The 26,704-nt window shown below is 40.6% G+C and overlaps 2 protein-coding genes across 2 annotated transcripts; one reads left to right on the forward strand and one right to left on the reverse strand.

Moving 5' to 3' along the window:
- The first annotated feature begins 7,555 nt into the window (after positions 1-7,555).
- Positions 7,556-12,856, forward strand: LOC137254327 (serine-rich adhesin for platelets). Its single transcript, XM_067791986.1, has one exon. The coding sequence runs from the start codon at positions 7,556-7,558 to the stop codon at positions 12,545-12,547; it is 4,992 nt and encodes a 1,663-aa protein (XP_067648087.1). The 3' UTR covers positions 12,548-12,856.
- A 5,236-nt stretch (positions 12,857-18,092) lies between these two features.
- On the reverse strand, positions 18,093-25,609 carry LeuRS-m (Leucyl-tRNA synthetase, mitochondrial). Its single transcript, XM_067790243.1, has 7 exons — positions 25,405-25,609; positions 24,897-25,349; positions 23,355-24,494; positions 22,973-23,177; positions 19,275-19,516; positions 18,970-19,203; positions 18,093-18,894 (listed from the first exon to the last, which is right to left on the reverse strand). The coding sequence occupies exons 1-7, from the start codon at positions 25,492-25,494 to the stop codon at positions 18,646-18,648; spliced, it is 2,613 nt and encodes an 870-aa protein (XP_067646344.1). The 5' UTR covers positions 25,495-25,609; the 3' UTR covers positions 18,093-18,645.
- Between the last annotated feature and the right edge of the window lie 1,095 nt (positions 25,610-26,704).

Below are 26,704 nucleotides of genomic sequence, written 5' to 3' on the forward strand. Positions count from 1 at the left end.
ACCTAGGAGAATTTTTTGACCAGGACTTATTCGACTCCGAAAAAAAAATTATTATTATTTTTCGTCCCTGTTGACAAGAGTTCTTTATAAGGAAGGATCTGCTTGGTCCTGCACTGCCTTGCATGTTCATCTGCAATAGAGGTCGGTGACAGTTTAGTGTTAGTTCAGAATTGAGCGAGTAAGAGCCAAGGGATTTGATCTCCCCATGGATGTCGCTAAAAATAAAGATTTTCGTATTGATATTGTGAGTTACTACTATGATCAGATACTCTGAAAGGGTGTTTAAGTTCTCGGTACTTTGAATCTGTAATTCGTTCAAAATTAAAGTTTTAGTTTAGAACCGTCGATTTATATGGGGATGCAGCTGCTAGCAAAAATCCGACTCCACCCAATTTGGCAATATTAGTTGCGAATAAAGGAGGGTGGAGCCGTGTGTAGAAGTCCACGAAAGTGGGGAATGCTTCTGACCGCCATTCACCTGGGAATGGTCAGAGCGATTCTTTTGCATTCGATTCAAGTAGCTCACTACTGCCGGTCGCTTGCGGCCAAGTATCCTCTGGGTAGCTAATGTGAGAAGGCGACAACCTGGCTAGGCCACTCTGACATAATCGTTTTAAGGGCTAGCCGGGGGAGATCTCATCGGCAGCGTCTGTACACCTCTAGGTGCGGCTGGAAGCGGGCGTCTGTCTTGGAGCAAGCGGCTCACTATATAAACGTGGAAGTAATATTTACACCCTCGCTGAACGGGTTGTGCGCTGGGCTTGGGACCCGCCACGTGAAACCATACTCCAATGAAATATAACAACAAGCCTCGGATAAATACACTCTCTATTGATGACGGCCATGGCAAACGTTTGAAGGACAATGAATTGAGGGCGTGCACCTGGAACGTCCGCTCCCTGAATGGGATTGATGCAGATGCCCGGCTCTTTGATGTCCTCGTCAAAGCAAAATCTGACATCACAGCCACCCAATAAATGCGTTGGACGAAGCAAGGAAGAAAGAAGATCAAAAATTGTGACATCTATTGGAGTGGCCATACGAATAAGCGCAGTTTCAGCGTCGGATTCATGGTGGGAGAGAGACTTTGTCGCCAAGTACTGGCGTTTACGCCTGTGGACGAGCGTCTCGCCGATATCCGAATAAAAGCTAAATTTTTAAATATATCATTCATCTGCGCCCATGCGCCGATAGAGGAGAAAGACGATGAGGTGAAAGACACTTTTTATGAACAATTTGAACGCACATACGAGCCCTGCCCCCGTCATGATATAAAAGTCGTGCTTGGCGACTTTAACTCCAGGGTGGGCAAAGAAGGTGTTTTTGGCCCTACAGTGGGAAATTTCAGCCTACACAATGAAACTTCTCCTAACGGACTGAGGCTGATTGACTTTGCCGGTGCTCGAAACATGGTCATATCCAGCACGAGGTTCATGCATAAAAAGATACATCAAGCTACATGGCTGTCTCCTGATCGAAATACTCGCAATCAGATCGATCACGTTGTGATAGACGGACGGCATGCCTCCAGTGTTTTAGATGTGCGCACGACCCGAGGACCTAACATCGACTCGGACCATTATCTCGTTGCAGCCAAAATACGCACCCGCCTTAACGCGGCTAAAACCAAGGAACAAAAAACATAAAGAAATCTAGACGTCAAAAAGCTTCAATCACAACAGACTGCCAATGATTTCGCAACTCGACTCTCACACCTGCTCTCTGAGAGCACAACTCATCCTGAAGGAATACAGGAGCATTTGCAGCATATCTCCAAAGCACTTAGTACTGCCGCCGAGGAAAAAATTGGTTACCGGCGGCCACGAAAAAACAACTGGTACGATGAAGAATGCCGCGTTACAACCGAAAGAAAAGACGCTGCCTACAGGGCTACGTTAAAAGCGAGCGCGACAAGAGGAGTGTGTGAACGCTATCGTGAGTTGAAAAGGGAAGCGAGACGCCTTTTCAGGAAGAAAAAAACAGAAGCAGAAAGGCGTGAGTGCGAGGAGCTTGAGCTGCTAGCCACCAGGAATAACGCCCGAAAATTGTACCAAAAAATACGGCGACAGACGGAATGTTTTAAGACCGGGGCAAACTCCTGTAGGAATGAAAACGGCGACCTTGTAATTGATGTCCAGGGAGTGCTTAGATTATGGAGGGAATACTTCTCTGCTCTCCTAAATAGAGGCAGCAGTTCACCGCGCAGAGATGAAGAACCCGATCCCGCAATCGATGATGATGGAATATATGTCCCCCCGCCCGATTATGACGAAGTTAGAATAGCAATAATCAGATTGAAAAACAACAAGGCCGTGGGCGCTGATGGATTGCCTGCGGAGCTATTCAAGTACGGCGGCGAGGAGTTGGTAAGGCGCATGCACTAGCTTCTTAGCAAAATATGGGCGGACGAGTGCATGCCCGACGGTTGGAATCTAAATGTTCTTTGCCCAGTACACAAGAAGGGGGATACTGCAAAATGCACCAACTATCGTGGAATCAGCCTTCTTAATATCGCATATAAGGTCCTTTCAAGTGTATTGTGCGAAAGATTGAAGCCCACCGTGAACCGGCTGATTGGACCTTATCAGTGCGGCTTCAGACCTGGTAAATCTACCATCGACCTGATTTTCACAATGCGCAAAATCTTGGAAAAAACCCGTAAAAAGAGAATCGACACACATCACCCTTTCGTCGACTTTAAAGCCGCCTTCGACAGCTCGAATTTGGTTTCCCCGCAAAACTTATACGGCTGTGCAAAATGACGTTGAGCAACACCATCAGCTCAGTCAGAATTGGAAAGGACCTCTCCGAGCCGTTCGAAACTAAACGAGGTTTCAGACAGGGTGACCCCCTATCGTGCGATTTCTTTAATTTCATGCTGGAGAAAATTATACTAGCTGCAGAACTTAACCGCACTGGAACAATATACTATAAAAGCGTGCAATTACTGGCATATGGTGATGACATTGATATCATCGGCCTAAACACCCGCGATGTTAGTTCTGCTTACTCCAAACTGGTAAAAGAAGTGGTAAATATGGGTTTGATGGTGAATGAGGACTAAACGAAGTACCTGCTGTCGTCTAGCAAAGAGTCAGCGCATACGCGCCTTGGCAACCACGCTACTGTTGGCAGCCATAATTTCGAAATAGTAAAAGACTTCGTTTATTTGGGAACCAGCATCAACACTAGCAACAACATCAGCACTGAAATCCAGCAAAGAATCAATCTTGCCCATAAATGCTACTTTGGACTAGGTAAAAGTAAAGTCCTCTCTCGGCGAACGAAAATCATACTCTACAAGTCACTTATCGTACCCGTCCTGCTATATGGGGCAGAAGCATGGACCATGACAACAGCAGATGAAGCGGCTTTGGGAGTGTTCGAGAGAAAAGTTCTTCGAAAGATTTATGGACCTCTACGCGTTGGCGATGGCGAGTACCGAAGAAGATTTAATGATGAGCTGTACGAGCTATACGCAGACATCAACATAGTCCAGCGAATTAAAACGCAGCGGCTGCGCTGGCTAGGCCATGTTATGCGAATGAAAGATGATGCTCCGGCCAAGAAAGTGTTTCTATCGGAATCTGCCTATGGAAGCAGAGGTAGAGGGCGGCCCCCACTCCGTTGGAAGGACCAGGTGGAAAACGATTTAAACTCCCTTGGTGTGACCAATTGCGCCGGTTGGCGGAGCGAAGGAGCGACTGGCGCGCCTTGTTGGACGGCCATAACCGTTTAGACGGTTAAGCGCCAAGTAAGTTGCGAATAAATTATGGTCACGAGTGGGACGATTATAGCTTTTTCCTTTCGCCCATCGGATCTATAAGTAGAAACCATGTGAGTATTTTGTATAGAGGGGATGCGAGGGTTTGCAGGCGTGGATTTCTCTGGGACTATTTCACATGTTATTTAAGCATGAGTAAGTAATTATAGCATGACTGTAATCAGGATTGAATATAATATAAATGAGTTTGAGGATTTCACGGAGAATTTAGGTATAGGAAACTAGCATAGTAAGAACCTGTTTCAGAATTCATGGGAACCTAATATGTTTGCCTCTTTCGAGAAAGATTAGATGTAGAAGCATGTTTCGCCCGTCTACTCTAAGAACAGCTTAGGGACTTATGTTGTTGTTGTAGCATTATGCAATGTAAGGTTATGTTGAACTGACCGGTCAAAAAAGACCAGACATAGCCTGTGAAGTTAATTTTGCTGTCAGGATAACTGTTAGAATTATTTTCGCACGATTTTTCGTCATCCTCTGCCAATTAATGTTTGGACAAATAGACTGAATGTGTCCACAGTTTATAGTTCTGTCGCTTTTTGTATTTTCAACTTTTTCTTCCGGAGAATCGAAAGTACTCGTCTCACTTTTACTGCAATGAAAAAACCTGTTTTTTCCACGATCAAGAACAATGCCTATGCAACAGCTGTCTTATTAAACATTCACATACTTGATATACATACATAGACATTAACACACATACATACATACATATGAATCTAAGTGCATTGATGTGCACATTTTCATATGATTATCTGCATTATATATGCAAAAACTCACACACACATACGCACAGATATCTAGCTTTTAATGGAAAAATTGTGCCAAGTGTCTCATTTGCTAATGGCCTCAAGTGCTATGTGGACTTTAAATGGTCTTCTTTCTCCTCAATTTACATATTTAGTTTATATTACAGAATGTCCATGACCCATATTTGTTATAAAATATGTCAGGAAAAAAATGCGTTTTTAAACGCCTGTTTGTGGAAATATGTGCTTAAGTTTAGCAAAAAAAATAATAAATGTTTCCTACATTTGAATTATTTCAAAATTTGGGTAAAAAATGCTTCCTAAGTAGGATTTTTTTTTTCTTCTTTTTTTGTGAAGATTAGAAGCAGAGTTCCTCAACCCCTATACACTTATAGCACTTTTGTTTTTGAAGAATAGGCACAAATACAAATTCATACTTTATATATATAAAAAAAATGTTCATAGCACTCTCATATGCCCTCACATATAAATTCGATGCATATGAAAGTGCAAAGAAAATGCACTTCCATATGAAGCCAAGGCACACTTCGGTATGATATTCAATTTTACACTAACAAAATGATAACAAAAATATTCAAAATTTATTCATTAAGGGGCCACCGTGGTGTGATGGTAGCGTGCTCCGCCTACCACACCGAATGCCCTGGGTTCACACCCCGGACAAAGCAACATCAAAATTTTATAAATAGGGTTTTTCAATTAGAAGAAAATTTTTCTAAGCGGGGTCGCCCCTCGGCAGTGTTTGGCAAGCACTCCTAGTATATTTCTGCCATGAAAATCTCTCAGTGAAAACTCATCTGCCTCGCAGATGCCGTTCGGAATCGGCATAAAAAACAAGTAGGTCCCGTCCCACCAATTTGTAGGAAAAATTAAAAAGGAGCACGATGCAAATTGAAAGAGAAGCTTATTTTTTATTTTTTATTCCTTAAGGGGACCATCAAAATTCTTTAAACATTCAAAATAATTGTTTTTTTATTTTTTTCAATTTAAAAAAGTTTCAGTGTACATATATGTAATTTTGTATATGTATATCACGTGCTCGTGTGGAAGACTAACCCATTTCAGCTTCTCTCGTGGAAGCCTAACCCATTTCATTTGGTCGCGTCGAAGACTAACACGTTTCAGTTGTTCGCGTTGAAGACTAACACGTTTCATCTACTCGCGTGAAGGACTAACACCTTTCAGCTTCTCGCGTTGAAAAGTAACACAGTTCATTAACATGCTGCACTCTGTTGTTGCCAGTGGCACATTTACCGGTCTAGAAGCAGCATGTAGCATAAGCCCTAGAAAGCAGTAAAAGTGAGTATTTGCCAAGATGACAGAGTATTTTATACGAAAAGGACATTCAGTCTATGTGAGGTCCTTACGAATCAGCCCGGTCACTATATTCTAATCTGGGACGATAGTAGTTATTGGTTTGCAAACATTTTCTTTTCTCTCACATGTCCCTTGACTATCCTTATCCTTATTCGCTTCTAGTCAGATTTATGCACGCGACGACCATGTACTCTCCTACCGAGACAATTCTTAGCTTGTAGCGGTATATTTTAAACGAAAACTTACAACATTTGGGCAAATAAAAAAAATAAATAGATACTTGGCGCGATTTACCCCCGAGGAAAATCAGGCCGAGCTTCTCTTCCAATTTGCGTCGTACTCCTTTTTAATTTTCCCTACAAATTGGCGGGACGGGATTTTCATATTTTATACCGACTCCGAAAGGCATCTGCAAGGCAGATACATTTTCACTGAGATGCTTTTCATGGCAGACAAACACTCAGAGTGTTTGCAAATCATTTCCGAGAGGCGGCCACGATTAGAAAAACTTTATTTTAATTGAAAAAACTTGTTTTTAAATTTTTGATGTTACTCTGTTCGGGAGTTGAACTCAGAACCCTCGGTGTGGTAGGCGAAGCACGCTAGCACCACACCAAGACGGCCGCCAAGTTGGACAAATAGCTCACCGAAAATAAACAAACAATCAACAGAAACAACGTCACACTGAGTAATAACCAAGAAGGAATGCAAATAAAACCAGTTAGAAAGGATATTGATGAAAACTGCCACTGAGGCTATGCAAATGAAATACGGTGAGCTGGATTTGTTAGATTGACTTGAATGGTTACCAGAACGATGAGCGATGTGAGCAAGCTGAGCAAAGACGATGGAAGGCTGACTGATATTTTGGTTTCGTATCGAATTTGGTTAAACGGGCTATAGCAACCGCATCTAACCCCAATAAACAAACCAATAAAACATGTCATGATAGTTAAGTGCAAGACAACGTACGGGACGGTAAAGAATTCAAACTCGCACAAACTTTATAGCAAAAGTGCCACGAGTCACAAAGTATGTGAAGGTGCGTTGGGATCCGCGCCAGCAAGTGGAAGACATAAATGGTAAAGAGCTCGTACAACGGATTACATTTCGATGTAAGAATATCCGTCAAAGTTTTTGTTGGACAACTGGAAAGCAAAAAGATTGTAAAGACAAAATTAAAAATTGAGACTAACTACGAACTGTGTGAATTGAGCTGCTGTCGAAGTTGGATTGAAGTGGCTGTAGAAGGAAGGAAGTTGATGAAATTGCTTTGGCAAAAAGAAGGTAGGTTTCATTTTAGACAAATAAGAAGATAGAAAGCATTCTATGAGTTTCTCATTGCAGCAGAAAGTTTTGGAAGGAACCCCTTTGCACAAAGTTTATTAGTTCATATAGAATTCGCGTAAGCAAAACAGCTAGCCAAGCTGCGCAATAATAAACAAGTTCAAAGTTCAGAGCGAGTGACAGTAAATAAAGAAATATAAAACGCCAACAGGCAAATAAATTGGGAACTTAATATACAAATCTCAACTATGCGTAAGAATTGCGATGCATAATGAAGAAGAGTTGGCTAAGCAGTGAACTTGTGCGTGAAGCGCGTTCAAATCGAAGACGGTACATGCAAATAGCGGGCGGAGTGGCTGAAATATGTTTAGAAGAAATCCTAAGCGTCGTTCTTTAAATGTCCATATCAAAGTTGCGGAGTCGGCGAGGAGTGTTAACGCGTCAAGAGCATGTCAAAAGTCCTTGTGGAGTAGGAGAGAACAGTAGCGCGAATGCAAACGCGGGTGCTTGTGCAACTACGAGTGCAGGAGTAGGCGCTGGTGTTACTCGCGCAAGTGTTTTAGCCACCGTCGTCGCCGCTGAGAATGCAGGGGATGCTTGTAAAACTGCCATAAAACAAACAGCACCCGCGGCATCTGCAAAACTTTTAAATGCTGCAGCAATAAATGCTGCGGTTGTTGCTGCGGCGACTGTAGCGACTGTAACTGCTAAGCACCAGCAGCAACAAGAGCATAAGCAGCAGCAGCCTCAAGTCACACAAACCTCTTTACCTCAAAAGCCATTGCTGAAAATCGAACCATTTGTTCCTTGTCTTACAACGCGTTTGCGACGGCGTCCCTTTGGACGCTCTTATACAACACTAAATGCCACAACACTAAAACCAACAACAAGCACAACAAATAAACTCCAAATAAATAAACAAGCTCCTGCAACACTTAATTCCCCACTGTTGGGCGCGGCAATCGATAGCCAACTCGCCAAAGCGAATGCTGCCAGCACGCGCGCTGCAGTCGCTGCACGTATACGTCGAAGTCCTGTGCGTGCATTAGTAAAACGACAACGTTCGAAATCCACCTCATCTTCTGCTTCGAATAGGCGGCCAGCAACAGCACATCATCGTACGCTGTCACCATGTGTTGGCGGCCTTGATAGTGAAGCAGCTGCCGATTCCAATTGTGGTGGCGAATGCGCCAGTGGCACCAGCAGCGGCAGCGGCAATGGTAACGGCTGTAGTAACAGTACTGCGACAGCTAATGTAACATTGCAGCCAAATGGTATTTGCCGCATAGTGCGTTGTGCGGAAGAACGCGAAAAAGAACCAGATCGTATTAATTATGATCGACGCGGTTTAAGCGCAATACCAATATTTCAGCAAGAGACACAATTGCGCTTGTTATCGCTGCAACATAATCTAATCAATATTTTTCATATACCAAAAGGAGAACAAGTGCTTCCAACATCATCACCAGCGCCTGCGTTAGAGTCAACAACAATGAAACAGCAAGCGTATCCTCTGGCAGTAATTGCTGCAGCAGCGGAAGTTAGCCGCTGCTCATCGGATATGCAATCATCGGAAATTGTTGTTAGAGAAGAGCCCAACGCTCTTCGTCAACAAAATGAGAATATTGCAGTTGAACGAATAGCAGGTGTTAGTAACGAAATAAGTGCAGCATGCAGTGGGAGCATCATCACTGGTGTCGGGCTTAACGTTAACGCTGGTGTACGCCTATCGCTAGCTTTAAGCACAAGACCTGCTCGTCAGCTACGCAACCAGTCCCAAGCGCCGCTTATCCCACCAACTACGGCACACGCACAGCTGCAGCCAACACTTCCGCATCCGACTCCATCTTCCCCACAAATATATCAGCAATTACTGCAACAACGTCTTGGCGCTGCAGCTAGCACCAGCTCAATGAAACATTTACATTACAATGCGCCTTTATTGCCGCTAACTCGTCAACCGATTCCATCTCGTTTTGCGCTGAAACGTTCAAAAAGTTTTCTCACCAACATACCACGTCATCTGCAAAGCATACAACAAAATATGTTAAAAACACAAATGGCGCGTGCACGACTCGTCGCGGCAGCAGGCGGTGCTGAAACAACACGACTGAAAAGCTTCGATTCGAGCGCCAGCGCTCTCACTACAAATTCTACAGACTCTTCATCGTTGACAGCCACAACAACGAATACATATAACAGCACGAAGACGCTTGATTCGACCGGTACAACTTTCGTAGGTAGCGCATATGACGAAGATACAGATGCAGATCCACTGCAACAATTGGCTGTAAAGAACAGTCAGCTGATCGCTTCATATGGCCAAATTTTTGAACATCTTGTCTTTCTCGATCTATACGACAATCAAATCGAACGTATAGGCAATTTAGATGGGCTACCAGCGCTTACGGTTCTTTTACTAGGCAAAAATCGTATCAGCGATCTCAGCGGGCTCGTCTCACTGAAGCAAACGCTACGGGTACTCGATCTACATGGCAACAAAATCACCAGCATCTCAGGCAAACTCAACTGTTTGCACGAGCTCAATTCTCTAAATCTCGCTGGAAATTTACTACGCCAAATATGCACAAACGATTTCAATGGCCTCCAGCAACTGCGCGAACTCAATTTAAAACGCAACAAAATTAAACGCATCAATGGCTTTCAACATCTCACGGCACTTGAAAGTCTATGGTTATGTCACAATGAGCTGCACCGCGTCGATGATATGTGCTCGATAGCTAAGGCAACCAATTTACTTGAAATAACTATAGATAATAATCCAGTCTCGTTGGCGGGCGATTGTGTTTCATTTTTGGTCAGCTACTTACCACGCCTGCAAATGCTAACACAAATGCCCATCACAGAACAAGTGCGCGCTGCGGCAATGTCTTGGCGTCGCAACAAAGAGATCTCAGATACGCATTATGCTCATCTTACACCCGATGCCTATCAGAGCATTAAACGTGAGGAGGTTATATCGAATGCACGCACAAATTGGGAGTTGCTAAGGTCACAGCAGTTGGTGAGCAAACAGACGGCAGCAGCAAAGCAACATCAACTGCAACAAAGTGAAGCTCAAACACCGCATACAGTGAAACAGCGTGAGCTCTCACGTATTAATGAGTCTAATGAGACGATTGGCGAATTGACAGAAGCGTGCGGACGTGGGCAAACAGTGGCTGAGCTGCAGGATCATATTAAACTACCAGCTATACAGCGAACTGAAGATGAACCAAACAATCAAGCGCGACAAATTGAGCTGCAACAAGCAAAACGAATGCCGAAATCGGCGCAGCGAAAACCACTAACTAAGTCGATTATGTTGGTCAAAGAAACTGAGTCACCACAAAAGCAAACTGTAATTGACTCTAACAATAACAACAAAGAACGATTTTCCAGTTCGCCAGGTTCGAGTTTAGGACCGAATGTGCATTCCTCTTCCAGTTGTTTTAGTTCAGATAATGAAGACTCCACAGAACTGAGACTGCAACAACGTGGGACGCGTATAAACAAATATCAAAAGACATTCAGCCAACAACGTCCCAGCGAGGTAGGCAAAGTTGGTAGAAAGAAATTAAGATGTAAAAATAATACAACCAGCAATCAGAGGCAAGCAGATGCCACCAACGAAGGTGGCGCTGGTACTGGTGCGCATAAAGTCAATAGCGTAGCTGAAACCACCAGTACACTGACCACTACAGAAGAATTTAATTGCGCAACCACAAAGCAAACAACAAATGATACAAATCCCACTGTTTCAGATACAACAGTACAACCACCGTTTGAAACGTCTAGTGTGAACGCTAAGAGCGCAAATGTTACGACAACAAATTCTGCCGACAATACCAACTGTCAGGCACTATACAATAACTCATTCATATTAATGCCAACTCGCTGTACTACCGCAAACTCAAGCAGCACAATATTGGCCGGAAGCTCAGCTGCAAAGCAAATTACTAACCAAGTCAGCAGCAGCAGCAGCCTCCTATCGCTCAGTAGTCCAACGCTGCAGCTTCCACCACAACAACAACAAACAAACAGCAACAACCTTAGTGGTACTGTATCAGCAATAAGCACAATAAGCGCACGCACAACATGTCGCCGTCTAATGAGGTTACAGACAGTACAGAGCGCTATAAATAACGGCAGTACAACAACCGCAACAGCAAATAGCGGTAGTGATACGGCGGCGAGCAGTGGTAGTAGGCACGCTGCAAATAACCACAATAAAATAGGCACATCGTTGAATGGGCGTGGGGCGGGCGCACAGCAGCCACCACCGACTGTCACATGCATAGTAGCGCCAACACCGATAAATGCAGCTAACAATGGTAACAGTAGTAATTCCTTGCTCTTGGACGCCTCCCAACAACGCACAACTGTGCCCAGTAAAGCTGAACGCGAAGCGCGCGAACGTGAAAAGGAGCGTGAGCGTGAACGCGAACAGGGCGGCGATTATCTTATCGAGATTTGTGGTCGTTATCTAAATGTGTACGGTCAAGGTGCATTGCGCTACATAGACAAACAATGGAATACAGCTAAGGCGCATGATGTGCATACGCTCAATTTTAGTTATATAAATTTCAATAATATTGCTGCAACAGTTTTGGCGCACATCAAGACGCGTTTCCCCAACGCCGAGAATTTTGTATTTCGTGAAACGAACATTGAATATATTGGTCAATTAAATGCATTAGCCGAATTGCAAGGTATCGGTACGCTAACTATTGATACAGAAGGAAATGCAATTACCACAAAGGATTTGTGGCGTGAATATGCCATATTTCGTCTGTCGCATTGGGGGCTTAAGCTGATCAATGGTGTTGCGGTTACAGAGGCAGAAATCGAAACTGCAAATGACATGTATGAGGGTCTTGCCGAGTTGGTATTGTGGGCAATGCCACCTACAATGTTGCAGCCATTGCTAGCACGTTTGCGGCTGGACGAAACATGTACGGCTAGTAAAATGTCACCTAAGGAATGGCTAATGAAGCCGGAAAACAAATCGTTGCGCTTAGTTGTTGGTAAAGAGGCGCTACAATGGAAAAAGCCTCCTACAACATGTACTAAAAACAACAATACGAACACTAACAATAGCAATGGTAATGGTATTAATTCACAACATCAACAACCCATCCCATTTGCTATGAGCGCGGCCAGCGCGTGCATTAATGCCAATACCAACATCAATGATTTAAGTATGCGCGAACGTGGGCGCTTACATTTTGCCACCATGCTGGAGAATACATTGAATGCAGTAGAGAAATTGGAAATGTTGGAAACTTTATGGCCGAGTATGTTGTTGGATATTGTACGCAATGCTCTACTCGATTATTCGCATCTCGACGAATATTTACGCAGCGTAATGGAGGAAATTATGAAGTGACAATATGACAGCCGAGGCGCCTTTGAGTTTATTTGTTTGTTTGTATAGTTGAGGTTAAATTGTTGGTGGGCGGCGCGCGCGTTGGCGCCTGCGACATAGTTTAATGTCACCTCTTGGGTTTACAATTTTTTTGTGTGCTTGTGTAAATTTGGAATGGTACCCAGTTAAGGGTTAATTATGCGCGACAGGCGACGGTGTGCAATAAAAGTTTACATACTTTATAGTAACGGTACATATGTACATACATATAAATAATAATTTAGTTAAAAGCAATGTAGAAATATAAAAATTTGTAGCCCAATTTTTGAAATAAACGAGGAATATATGTACATACATACATAAGTCATATGAGAGTTAAATTGGGTTAAAGTGGTTACTCCTCAGCCTAACTCTATAATGAACGACTATGTGATACAGCAGAGATGGAGCATGCATCGCCGCAGCTAGTATCATGAGGACCATACCTATTTAATGAATTTTAGGCAACGGGTAAATTCGGCACCGGTATTCCGGTAATGGGTAACCTAGGGAAGTAACGGTGGCCTTATCACAGCAAGCGGTTTTGCTGTGGTGAAACTGCATTGTTGGTGCGATCAGATGAATTACTCAAAATCTTGTGATGATAATAAGGAAGATAGGAGAATATAGTCGCAAGCCAAGGAACATTAAAGAGCGATAGGTGGGTACGAACAGAGAAGCACGGAAAAAACACAGAGAGTACCAGAGACCTCTCACCGTACCTGCCAGCACTAAGAACTGTGTAGAGCATGGAAATCGTGTTCGGTCCGACCTACCGATTTAGTGAACACTTGGCATGCGCGTGAGTTACCGTAGAAGTAGGTCGAGGTAATTCGCTGAAAAAAATATTCAGGAGAAACACTCGCTACTGCAACCCATATGAAAAGAAAAAGGCTTCGGACGGAATGAAAAGGCAGCGTTGGGCTGATCGGCAGCCCCACGGCATCTGAATATCAGAAAGAGGGGTGTAAATGTGACGATATGCGAGCAATAGAGAGCACGGAATGGAAGTGAGCGATAAGTAATACCAATGGAAGATATTGGGAACTGTAGAAAGATAGCTTCTTAGGTTCCTGATCAAAATGTTTCCGGGGCGAACCGATTAAACCCCTTCCATTCTTTAATTCGACGAGGATTAACGATGGGGTGAAGTTCATGGCGTGCAACAATATGGCAGCCTAAAGGTGACTAGAAGAAGTTTTTGCTAACTTTTAAAAGCAAAGCATGACCGCACTGTTCGAGGTGGTGGAAATTGAGACTTTATTGTAGAACCCCCCCCCCCCCCCCCCCTGGTAAAAGTATCGTCATGAATTCAAACACTTAGCTACTAAGCTTTGCGATGAAGCTGTTGTTAAAGGAACCGAGTAAAACGCTTATATTCTTCACTTCGGCGTTGTTGTACTATAGCGTTGAGATCACGGCAGCACGGCACGGTTTGAGGTGGTGGGTAGAGAGACTTCGTTGGATACTTGGTATCTTAAGCAGTAATTTCATTATAGTTTGTGTATAGACGAAAAAAGGCGCCCAGGATGAAGTCCTTGAAGGCAATCTCTTTCTCTATCTTTGTGATAATACCGTGAAGGGCTATATCCACGAACTTCTTTTTGGAGTTCTCGTGTTGAGTTGGAGAGGTTATTTATGTGTTGATCTTTTTCTGATGTACACATCAAAGAATTTCCCTAAGGATTGGAGAAGAATGTCCGTAATTCTGACTGGCCACAAATCATTCGTGTTTATTTGCGAAGCTTCGCCGTTTGAATACGAAGACCACCTCAAGCTTCCTCTTCTACAGCAGGTGGGATCTCAGGGAAGTGTTAAGGGACATATAATATTTCCGTGGTAGCCATGCCTGTCGTAAGAGGTAACTAAAATCCACTGCCCCTAAGGTTCGAGGGTCATGCCAGCATCTGGTGTTAGAACCGCGGCGTACCAGGTTCATATCCCAAACTTGAAGGGAGTGTTGTTACAACAAAAACATCTCAGAAGTCTGTCATACGCTACGGCAGCTTTGCGTTTTTTAGCTGTTGCGGCATTGCAGAATACAAGAAAACAAGATGATCGGTGAGCTAAATCGGCGTAAATGAGCTCATTATGTCCCAGAAGCCACCATGTAACGAGGATTTATCAACACTGGTTTCATAAGTGGAAGCGATAGCAGCCTTAAGAGTTTGTAGGAGTCTGTGCTTAACATACTAAAACTAAATACGATCCTCAGCTGTTCTTAAGTTGAAAAGAAGGAAAGTATTCCCATTAGTTAAGCTGCTCACCGAGAAAGTATTAAAACACAATATTTCTTGACCTATTTTGGGATTGCGCATTGCGAAACATTGTTTTAAGAGCTTCTCAGAAGTCAAGGACATGAGAGCATCTTAAATAATTAAACTCAGCGGGATAGATAAAGTGGAAGTGTATTGGTACTGTGTTATTTAACATTGGTGAGTCTAACAGAATTTTTCTTAGCTAAAATCACGAGCTGTGGTTTGGTACCACGGGTCATGAACGCTAATTGAAGAAGATGGAGTTTGCCACACTAACCAACCAATCAACCGGCACACCCGTGAGTTTAAAATGAAGCACCTTCTGGTACGGAATATCTTAATTCATTTGCATAACAAGGTCTAACCAACTCAGCTCTTAAATTTTATGATTTTCTTACGTTGGGACTTTTATTGTTTTCTCACATGCTTTATTACTTTTATAATCCTCTCTGTGTAACTTTTTAGCTAATGGAACCGTAAATGTCCTTTTAAGCGTGCTTTGCACACAGAGTATTAACTTTGATTGGATAAGGGTTGGTTGTACAGGTATAAAGGAATCGAGATAGATATAGACTTCCATATATCAAAATCATCAGTATCGAAAAAAAATTTCATTGAGCCATGTCCGTCCGTCTGTACGTCTGTCCGTTAACACGAAAACTTGATTATATATTGAGATATCTTCACCAAATTTGGTACACGAGCTTATCTGGACCCAGATTAGATTGGTATTGAACATGAGCAAAATCGGATGATAACCACGCCCACTTTTTATATATATAATATTTTGGAAAACACAAAAAACCTGATTATTTAGTAAATAATATACCTAGAATGTTGAAATTTGACGTGTGGACTGATATTGAGACTCTTGATAAAAATTAAAAAAAAAAAATTTTATTGGGCGTGGCACCGCCCGCTTGTGATAAAATAAATTGTACAAACCATAACCATAAATCAAAAATTGTTAAACCTATCGTAACAAAATTCGGCAGAGAGGTTGCCTTTACTATAAGGAATGATTTGAAGAAAAATTAACGAAATAGGTTAAGGACCACGCCCACTTTTATATAAAATATTTTTAAAATGGTCGTGGATGAATAAAATAAGCTATACCTTTGCAAAAAGAGCTTTATATCAATGGTATTTCATTTCAAGTGCACATAACAAAAAATAGGAAAAACTTCAAATTTAAAAATATGGGCGTGGCACCGCCCCTTTTATGACTAAGCAATTTTCTGTGTTTCGGGAGCCATAACTGGAAGAAAATCTAACGGAGCGTAATAAAATTGGGTACAAACATTTTTCCTACAGCAGGAAATATTTCCAGAAAAAATGGACGAGATCGATTAAATTGGAAAACACTAAAATTTTTGAAAATGGGTCTGGTACCGCCCCTTTTATGACTAAACAATTTTCTATGTTTCCGGAGCCATAACTCGAATAAAAATTAACGGATCGTAATAAAATTAGGTACACAAATTTTCCCTATAGTAGAAAATATTTCTAGTAAAAATGGACGGGATCGGTTAAAGACCACGCCAACTTAGATATATAGATATTGTTATACATATTTATATATAACTTTATTAAAATGTAATTAGTAGTACAAGATAAAGGAAAATAAATCACCGAAACCTCAGCTCCGGCGTCTATTAAAAATTTAAGGCCTGAAGTTTTGTCTTTTATGTATAGGCGGCTGGTATTTGTGTCAGCCTCCGTGTCGGCCGCCTTAAACGGAGGGCTAATTAGTTTTCCGCGCGATTTCTAACGTAAGTGCAAGGTTGGCGGCACCTGGTGGCCTGATCACCAAATGTGCGATAGTACCAACAAATATCGTTGCCGTTTGCTTGCGCTGCGTGATGATTGCGCCCAGTGGTCTTTGGCACGGAGCGCTGGGCTCGTCGTCGATTACTCTGCTCTAATCGGTCTAATCTACAACTAAGGTCCGCGATAGTGCTACCTTCAGTGATGCTGTTTGCTGCCTCGACAGTGTTGACTACGTTTGACGTTGTTACCTGCATTATGCTGTCTGCTCTTTTCGCTAGTGATTCGACATCCTCTGCATGTGTTATCAAAATTTGTTGTACCTGCGTGGGTAAACGCCATAACCACAATGACTTCAAAATATCTTTGTCGTTGGTGTGCCAGATCCTTCATTTCGCGTAATAACGCGGTCGGTTTCTTATGGTTTAACTCACATGACTCGAAGAGACGTTTAAGTCGTTTTTCAGTAGACTCGCCAAACTCGTACAACAATCTTTCTTTCAATGCTTCGTATTTGCCAGTTGCAGGTAGTAATGCAATTATATCACTTGCGTGTGAAAGTATTGCCGAATCGATTTCGGCGACGACTGTGTAGTATTTGGTTTCGTCCGTTGAAATATCAGCGCGCATGAAATGCGCTTCTACTTGGGAAAACCATAATCGTGAGTCAGGTTTCCAAAATGGAGGTGGTTTGACTGCCCCATATGCAGCATACTTTCAGCATTCATAAAGCTCTCTTCTCCTTCATTAGTCATTCTTGTTCAATTGCGGGGTCACCAGTTATAGATATCCATATTTATATATAACTTTATTAAAATGTAATTATTAGTACAAGATTAAAGAAAATAAATAAACTGCAAAATGTATTTCTTAGAAAGATGTCGTTACTTCAAATTTTGTATTCCGAATGAAAAGTCAGAGACCCCTGTCAGAATGACTGTGCATAGACAGGTATGTATTTCTTCGTATTTGCAAGTTTGGTGAAATAACTATGTAGGTATTTAACCCTACAGATATAAAACAAGTTTAAAAGGGTCGTAGACTAGAATAATAAGCTATAAATTATTAAAAAATAGTTTTGAATCAATGATACTTCACTTATCAAGTTTTATTGTAAGAGGAAATGGGGAGACATTTTTTTTAATGGGCGGTGCCGCGTGTTATGTAGAAAAGTAATTTATCTGAAATGAAAAGTACAATTGAAGCTCACGCTGAGTATATAATGTTCGGTTACACCCGAACTTAGACACCTTTACTTGTTTTATTTTCCTTTTTAATTACCTGATTAATTTGATTTCCTGACCTGTGTCACTCTTGCGGTCAGAGCTTGCAAACTCCTCAATAATCTTCTTGCATACGTACCTTTAATGTTCTTTTTCACCTTCAGAAACATGTCTGGCTCTACAATGATATACTCCATATCTTTTTTAATGTCGTACTTTTTGATGTTACGTTTTGATCTCTTTTGCTAAATTTGCAAACTTTAGTATTTTAGTAGTATAATTTTTCCACGATGTGGTTTCCATTATTAATTTTGATAAGATTGCTGAGCTTTTTTTTTTTTTGGGTTTTGTACTTCAGTTACATTGTTTACCTTTTGTATATGTCTATACATCCATTGGTACTTTGCTTCATTACTGTAAGAACATATCACTCATTTACTTCAATAGTGTCATAACTCAAAAAACATGACTTTTGAGTTAATAACGTATGAACGTACCCAATATCATGATCCATGTTGAATAAAAAAATCTTTGTGATCAGTTCAAAATTTACCACGTGCTATAAAAATGAAAATATGCCTTTATATGCGCAACATATGGCAGTTAAAATCTTTGAATGGCTCTCCTGGAAAATTGTGTTTTTTGAGTTATGACACTATTGAAGTAAATGAGCGATATATTAGGTATGCATTTATTTAAAGAAATAACAGTAACCAAATAAATAACTATTATATTCTTTAAAGCTAAAACTCCTTACATTAACATGGTTAGCACTTATGTATAACATCTATTTACAACAACATGCATACATACATATTAACATATGTAATGCCTATTTACTAAGAACGTCTTCATTCGAATTTGTTGTTTGCGCAGATGATTGTTTAATTTTATCTACATAAATATTAAGTATAGCTTCAATACCGGGATATAATTCGAAATTTGTTGTACGTATTTTCTTATCAATAAGATATGATGTGACTGATGCAGTATTGAATGCAATATCCATTGCGTCATTATGAGTAATTCTATCCAAATTTTTACGTGATACTTTAATGGCACAATTTTCAAAACCATTAACCTATGGAATATGGTAATATATACATATGTAATGAGCGAAAACAATTTGTTTCATAACTGAGAAATACACATTTACCTTAATTGTTAAATCAAGTTTGTAGTCTAAGTCTGTATCCGGCCAGCGTTGTTCCAGCACATCGCGGTCCCATTGCAGTTCGGTTGATTCAATATTCAAACGATTTGGTGTAGCTACAAATTTCGACCATAGCTCTGATGCGAAATGTGGCGCCATTGGTGCGAGCATAATTATTTGACTAGCCAAAGCGCGTTCATATTGTGGACCATAGTGAATAATGTGTTTAGGTGCACGCTAACAAAAGAAAAAATAGAAAAAGAAGAAAGTTAATAAAAACGTTTAATAACAATTTCATATTTAATTACCCTTATCGAATTTGTTAGACCTTGCATTTTAGAAATGGCCACACTTAGCTGGTATGAGTGTCGATAATTAAATGTTGCACCTTTCACATAAAAGTTGCGTGCATCGAATAATTTAGCATCTTCCTCTTTAAAGGCTTCACTTTCTGTATCAATATGTTCTTGCTTTGGTTTAGTACGTGCTGCATAAAAATCTTGTAAGGTCAGCCAAAGCCGTTTTTGCCAGTTCAATATACCAGGGAAGGCTGTGGGATAAGAATTTAATAATTGAGTTCCATAACATTTCACATTCTAAACATTGTAACTAAATAGTAAGATTAAATAAAAATAAAATAATTTAAAAAAATTTTTAGTTAAACGGTTTTATTGAAAACAATACTTACATGAAGTAATAATAACACTAAAAAACAAAGAAAACTTTTTATTTGTATATGTTATATATTGTCGTTTTTTTATTTATCGGTATTTCGACTTCAATTAGAAGTCATCTTCAGGAATCGTTGGATGTACCAGATCGACGTCGCAATTAAATAAAAGCGTTGGGCGCGTGAAAATTCCAAAAATGTGAGGCGTAGTATAACCTGATTAAGGTTCAGTTGATCTTACTTATGACTATCAATAGAAATTTGACGCGTCCAACGCTTTTATTAATTGTCTAATCAACGCCCTAGATTGATGAGGAGTGTAATGACTAGTACCTAGGACCTACCCAATTATTTTCTAGCTTTTAGTGTTTATATTACTTCATTTATTTATTTATTTATTTATTTATTTATTATTTAAAGTCGACGACAAACTATGGTCGACTGCATAATATAAAAGATATATAAATATACAACTCAAAAGATAAAATCTAAGATATAACGAGATTTCAACAATGTTATATTACAAACAAAGAAATATTAATGAACATTACTCTTTAATTTCAGAATATAATAATAATAAGAAATATGAGCAGAAATAATATCTTATGCCGAAATCTTATACTGGCGGAATGCATCAGATTCCGCTCAGCATGATTTCGGAATGCAGTGGATTCCAATCTTCCTGTTGGAATGCAACAAGATTCCAATCAGCATGTCATGGGAATCCGGCAGTGCTAAGAGTAGTGTAATGAGGATACACCATCACAAGGCATAAAAATTCACCGGATTCCAATCAGCTCGATGCCTGACCCATAAGATTATACTGCCGGAATGCATACGATTCCGGTCAGTGACTCATGAAAAAGCATGTTTTTTACGTTGTTGTAATGCACCAGATTCCAATCAACACAGTACTGTCTTGTTCCTTCTTAATGATACATGTTGATAAATGTTCCTCCATCCTTAAGCGAGATAGTTCCTGTTTTTTATGGAAGGAATAAAATGCCAGCAAATTAAATTAGCTTGTATCTCTTAAATTAGATAGGCAAGTATTGCATTACGCATAGTGGCAAAAGTACATTCAAGACTGATACAGCTATACAAGTCATTGTAGTGCGCGCACCAGATAAGCAGAGGATTATTTTTAGCAAAGTTTCGTCGACAAAGGGGTAAATAGAAAGGAACGCCGTGTCTGGATACTCTAGGGGGAACCGCATGTAAGTATTGTTTTCAATAAAACCGTTTAACTTAAAAAATTTTTTGTAATTATTTTGTTTCAAGTTTTTAAGATTTATTTAATTGCATATTATTTCTGATCCTATTTATTTCATTTAGTGACTCATTAGTACACGGACTCTTTCCTCACAATTTGCTACAATCTAAGTCCTCAATACATAATCCTTCCAAAGACTTTACTCGACTCTGCGCCACGTATGCTGGTCCCTCCTCGAACTCCAAAATATTTTGATGTCACTTCTACCGGACTGTATGTAATATTTGTTCCAAATATGAGCTAAATCTGACCACAAATACGATTTTTTGAATATCTCGATCCTTGCGCCACATAGCGGCGATTTTTTTTCATTGGTCGCTTTCTATTCTTGTATGTATTATGTGTTCCAAATATGAGCCAAATCGGACCACAAATACGATTTTTGTGAATATCTCGATCCTTGCGCCACCTAGCGGCGATATTTTTCATAGGTCGCTTTCTATACTTGTATGTATTATGTGTTCCAAATATGAGCCAAATCGGACCATAAATAAGATTTTTTGAAATATGTCGATCCATGCGCCACCTATCGGAGTTTTTTTCTTATTATTGCATTGTCATCGGGTTCTGAACTATATTCCAAGTTTCAAGGCTTGTAGCTTATCTGGAATTTACTTAAATTTCAATTACAAAATTCGTGCCAGTCTGTCAACTCAAGCTAAATAGAACCGTTTAAAAGTAGAATAAATGTAAGGCGCGATAACCTTCGAAGAGATTTTATTCCGAGCTTCTCCCTTCCAATTTGCGTCGTGCTTCTTTTAATTTTTCCTACAAATTGGCGGACGGGACCTACTTGTTTTTAGGCCGACTCCGAATGGCAGACGAATTTTCACTGAGAAGCTTTTCATGGCAGAAATACACACTCGGAGTGTTTGTCAAACACCGCCGAGGAGCCACCCTGCTTACAAAAATTTTCTTTTAATTGAAAAACTTGTATCTAACAATTTTATGTTGCTTTGTCTGGGGCGTGAACCCAGGGTCTTCGGTGTGGTAGGCGGAGCACGCTATAAAAATATTTTGGAAAGATACCTCCAAAAAGCGATTAATACCGAGCTTCCCATAGTTAGATTACACTGAACAACACTCGGCTGAGTATAGGGCCTAAACAATTTTTTGAAGCGATTGACCAAGAAGTAAAAAAAAGTAAGTATAAGTATTTAGCCTGCGAAACATAGATATTGGTTTTAGAAGTCCGAAATTGGATCCTTCCAGAATTTTTTTATTCATTGTATTCAAAAAAATTTAAAAGTAGGCGTGGCCTGCTTTGTTGTCTCATTTGTATATTTTTTTCCGTTTAAGCTTATATAAGTACAATAAGAAGTCAAATCAAAACTTCTTGTTATGTTCCGGTTCCGGAATTAAGCTATTGTGTCGTGGGTCGGCCCTAACCTCAAAAAACAGAAAAACCTCTTAGGCCCGAACCGGGTTCCGCTAGGCCAACTCTGAAGTGGATTCGGATTCAGCGCATCAAAGTTCTTGGGCATACATGTTCCACATTACCAGATACACAGCCCAGCGGGTCCCGGTTTGGCTCTAACTTGAAAAAACTGAAAAAAATCACTGGTGTTTTGAGGTGGGGACCGAACCGGGTCACGTTAGGCCAATTCTGAAAACGGTTTCGGATTCAGTACATCAAAAATTATGGAAATACATGTGTAGCGGGAAGCGTTGCTATGGTATAAAGATAGAAAGCCATGACCATTTTCTTATGACAAAAAGTGTAACAGTTGTTAGAGTATCACAAAAGTTTCAAGCTTGAAAAATACATGAAAACAAACATCGCTTCTAGCCTAACGATGCTTATAGCGTGCATTGTTTCACCAGCATTAAAACATCTGTCGTATAAGCGTAAAACAAAATAAGAGAATAGAAAGCAGACTACGCTTACACTTTTAGATTTTAATTTTTGAAATTTTGAATTTTAAACTTCGTAAGCAAATAGCCAAGTGTTAGAAGCTAGCTTCGAAAAACAAGAAAATAACTAGTCTAGAAAAAAATTTATTTTGGTGTATTATATTATAGATAATTCAAGCCCTATATCTGAATAGTTTTCTTATTCATACTTGCGCTGGACCAATTTCGGTGTGAAGTTGGCGCTACATCTGCCAACGTAATGAGACGTATTGTATCAGTGCCATATTCTTTGATCATATCTGTTGGATCTACACCATTCGATTTTGATTTAGACATTTTTTCCCATGACATTACAACTGGTTCTTTAGTCTCCTTTAAGATTGCTTTATTTTTTTTAGCATTCAAAATTTCGACCTGTAAATAAAACTTAAACTCATAACTATAAGGAATATATCGATGAAGTCAAATAGTTGGAATTGATGAATTGGCTCAGCGTATGCCGAATCGAAAGACCAATTCCAACCATTTATCGCTTGGACATCGAATAACTCTATAAAACATTTTCTTCAGCTTCAAAAGAATGATACTTACCTCGTCTTCCTTCACATAACGTCCTGTGCCCTTAACTCGGTACGATCGTCCCATAACCATGCCCTGCACAAGCAAACGTGAAAAAGGTTCAGCCGTCGGTGAGAGGCCACAACTATGCATAAAGTGATTTATAAAACGTGCATAATATAAATGCAACACAGCATGCTCTTTGCCACCTATGTACAAATCTACCGGCATACATTTGTGAGCCATATCCTTATTAACAATATCTTTGCTAAAGTGAGGATCCAAGAAACGTAAATAATACCATGAGCTATCAACAAAAGTATCCATTGTATCAGTTTCGCGCTTCGCATTCGCATTACCACAATTAGGGCAGGTGCAACGTAGTGCCTCCTCACGTTGTTCATCGAATACCTTTTTCTCTGGAAGTATAACTGGTAGCTCTGTTTCGGGTACAGATACAGCACCACATTTTTCACAATGAACTATGGGTATAGGTGTGCCCCAGTAACGTTGACGTGATATTAACCAGTCTTGCAATTTAGATGATACACTATAACCACCAATTTTTAAACGTGTAGCCGCCTCTAACACCTCATCGCGTGCTTGCTGTACGTCTAATGTATTGGGAGTATTTGTGCGTGTGGGAGCGAAGAAAGCTAATCCAAATGTCTCTTGCAATTCCTTGTCGACTTCACGAAAACTTGGCGCTGCCAAATACACATCACAGTGCTCAGGAAAGTTAGGTTTATCACTAAATATTACTGGTATCACCGTGCCCGCAAATGGATTTTCGACTGTAAGACGTAATGCATTACTTAGTTGTGATAAATAGTTACTATGTTTCAGTACTAAAAATGAGTTTGGATCCTTTAAATGCTCTGGATGTTTAGTCCAAACGCGTAAATAATTTGCCGCTGAGGTAAGTAATTGAAAGACATAACCATCGCATTCTCCCAACCAATGACGTTGTAAATTAATAATATCCCGCCAATCTTGTAGCACTGGGTTCTCAAGTCCATCTAGCAGGGCTTTGGCGTAGGCGGTAGTACGTACAAACCATTGGTTGAGCAACTTTTTCTCTACTTTAGCACCCGAGCGCCAAGAGCAGCCATTCGCATCAACTTGTTCATCAGCGAGCACTGTTTGATCGACTGGGTCCCAATTAACCAGTGCCTGGGAAAAAATTAAAACAAGTTGAATAAAAACGCACAATTTAGGTGGAAATTGAAAATTATATTTTGTTGCTTTAGTTTTAGAGTATGAAGCATTGCACCGTTAGTTTATCCATACGGATTATCATTGTTTTACCTAGAATAGAGGTGAACCATCCCAACGGGTAGGGAAAGCCTCCAAAAATATATTACCTGACTGGTCTAAGGTAGCGAACAAGATTCTCAAATTGCCATTGACCACTTATATTGATTCCAAGTAAATATCTATCCAATCAGTGCCGCTCCACGACCGTAAAATTAGCATAACAAAGCGGTCATAGCTTTCAAATACTTGCTTACTCAACTTTAATCCCAGCGGTTAAGGGTATTAGAATAATCCCCACCTATGCAATAATTTTCTTACCTCATTTTGATAGGCCAATCCTTTATTGTAAAGCATTAAAAACAATTTTTGTGTCCATTTATAATAGTTCGGTGAACAAGTTGACATTTGATGTTTCCAATCGAATGAACAACTCATCGCTTGTAATTGTTCTTTCATCAATGCAATATTTTGCTCGGTCCATGCTGCCGGGTCTAGACCATGTTGTATGGCAGCATTTTCTGCAGGTAAACCAAACGCATCAAATCCAATTGGTTGAAATACATTTCTACCGCACATACGATGAAAACGTGCCACTGAGTCGCTTATAGCATACACTCGCACATGACCCATATGCAACGAACCTGATGGATATGGAAACATAGAGAGCACATAGTATTTATCCCTACGCGTTGGATCAAATTGACCCTGCGATACTTTTGCGCGCCAATATGTTTCAATTTGTTGTTTAACTTCTTTTGTAAGCTCAGACACCTGTCGGGAAAGTAGCATTATTATAAAATGTAGTGTAGTCTTATGTGCAGTTTACCTGTATGCCGGTGGCACTTTGTGTGATGAACCGTTTAACAAAGTTGTACTTCAATCGTTGGAGCACGCAAGCCCGCAAAAGTAAGTGCATTTTATTGTTTTAATTTACAAATTATTGATTAAATTGGGAAAAGATGGAATAAACACAAATCCAATCTTTACGTGCCGCACCGGATTATGAAACAGCTGATTTAACAGCTGTTTTAGGAAACATCATGTGTACACTGAGAGAAAATGCCGTGCACGATGTGTTGGATTAAAGATTGTGGAATTGTGCATAATAATTGTTGTGGTGAATAGCGAGATGGAGTTGGTGAATACGAGGTGGATATGGTCCCCCCCAGCGGGTTAGGGGGTCAGAATATACCCACGGTAGGTATGCCTGTCGTAAGAGGCGACTAAAATGCCAGATTCAAGGGGCTGTGTAGCGCAACCCTTCAGGTTGCCAGCGCAATATATAGCTTCTCCAAACCCAATTGTCAACCTCACCTATCCGCGGCGAATCCTGTTTCACTAACAGACGAGGCTCTGGCGACCCCAAGCTCCTCAAGGAACTTGGGGTGGGGAGGGAGGGATGGCCTGAAGGTTTAACGTGGCCACATAAATCGTTCCCAAGATGGTCGGGCTAGCACTTTAACGATGCTGTGTTACCGGAGCGTACCGGATCTGTATCCGGCAAAGGATCATCAGATCGATAACACTCCCCAAAACCTTCGGGGAGCAACCTTATCGCTACAACAACAACAACAACAACAACAGGTGGATATGGTGAACGGCGAAATGAATGTGGTGATTGGCAAGATGGACATGGTGAAAAAGTTTGTGTAATTCTTTACTTAAGATCACAGCTGTTAAAACTCGTCCAAAAATGTCGGGAGAGGTGTCCAAAGACGCGCGTCCCCGATTTGGTCGCCAAGCCTAAAGGGCGAATTAATGGTGACTTATAACCATAAAGCCATAACCAGATAAAAGAGCTGATCGAACCTACCTTATGGAAATCAATGTAATCGATTAATGGTGCCATACCATAACGCTAACTCGATTACATTGATTTCTATAAGGTAGGTGTGATCAGCTGTTTTATCTGGTTATGGCTTTATGGTTATAAGTCACCATTAATTCGCCCTTAAAGACCACTCACAGAAAGAAGCTACAGGCCTGCCAAAATACTGCCCCCAAAACCACGGCTTGTCTTCTTATGTCCCCAGAACACCATCTACATAATGAGGTGAGAATACTCCCCATCAGGGAGAGAAATGAGATGCTAACCAAACAGTTCTTGTTGAATACTCAGAAACCGG

This window comes from Eurosta solidaginis, chromosome 5 (genome assembly GCF_040869045.1).
Source record: "Eurosta solidaginis isolate ZX-2024a chromosome 5, ASM4086904v1, whole genome shotgun sequence".
NCBI classification, from domain to species: domain Eukaryota; kingdom Metazoa; phylum Arthropoda; class Insecta; order Diptera; family Tephritidae; genus Eurosta; species Eurosta solidaginis.

Coding starts and splice junctions, on each gene's coding strand:
- LOC137254327 (XM_067791986.1), top strand. CDS start 7,556: ATGTCCATATCAAAGTTGCGGAGTCGGCGAGGAGTGTTAACGCGTCAA.
- LeuRS-m (XM_067790243.1), bottom strand. CDS start 25,494: ATGCACTTACTTTTGCGGGCTTGCGTGCTCCAACGATTGAAGTACAAC. Junction 24,495..24,896: donor GATTGGCCTATCAAAATGAG/GTAAGAAAATTA, acceptor ATTTTTTCCCAG/GCACTGGTTAATTGGGACCC. Junction 23,178..23,354: donor GTTATGTGAAGGAAGACGAG/GTAAGTATCATT, acceptor TTTTATTTACAG/GTCGAAATTTTGAATGCTAA.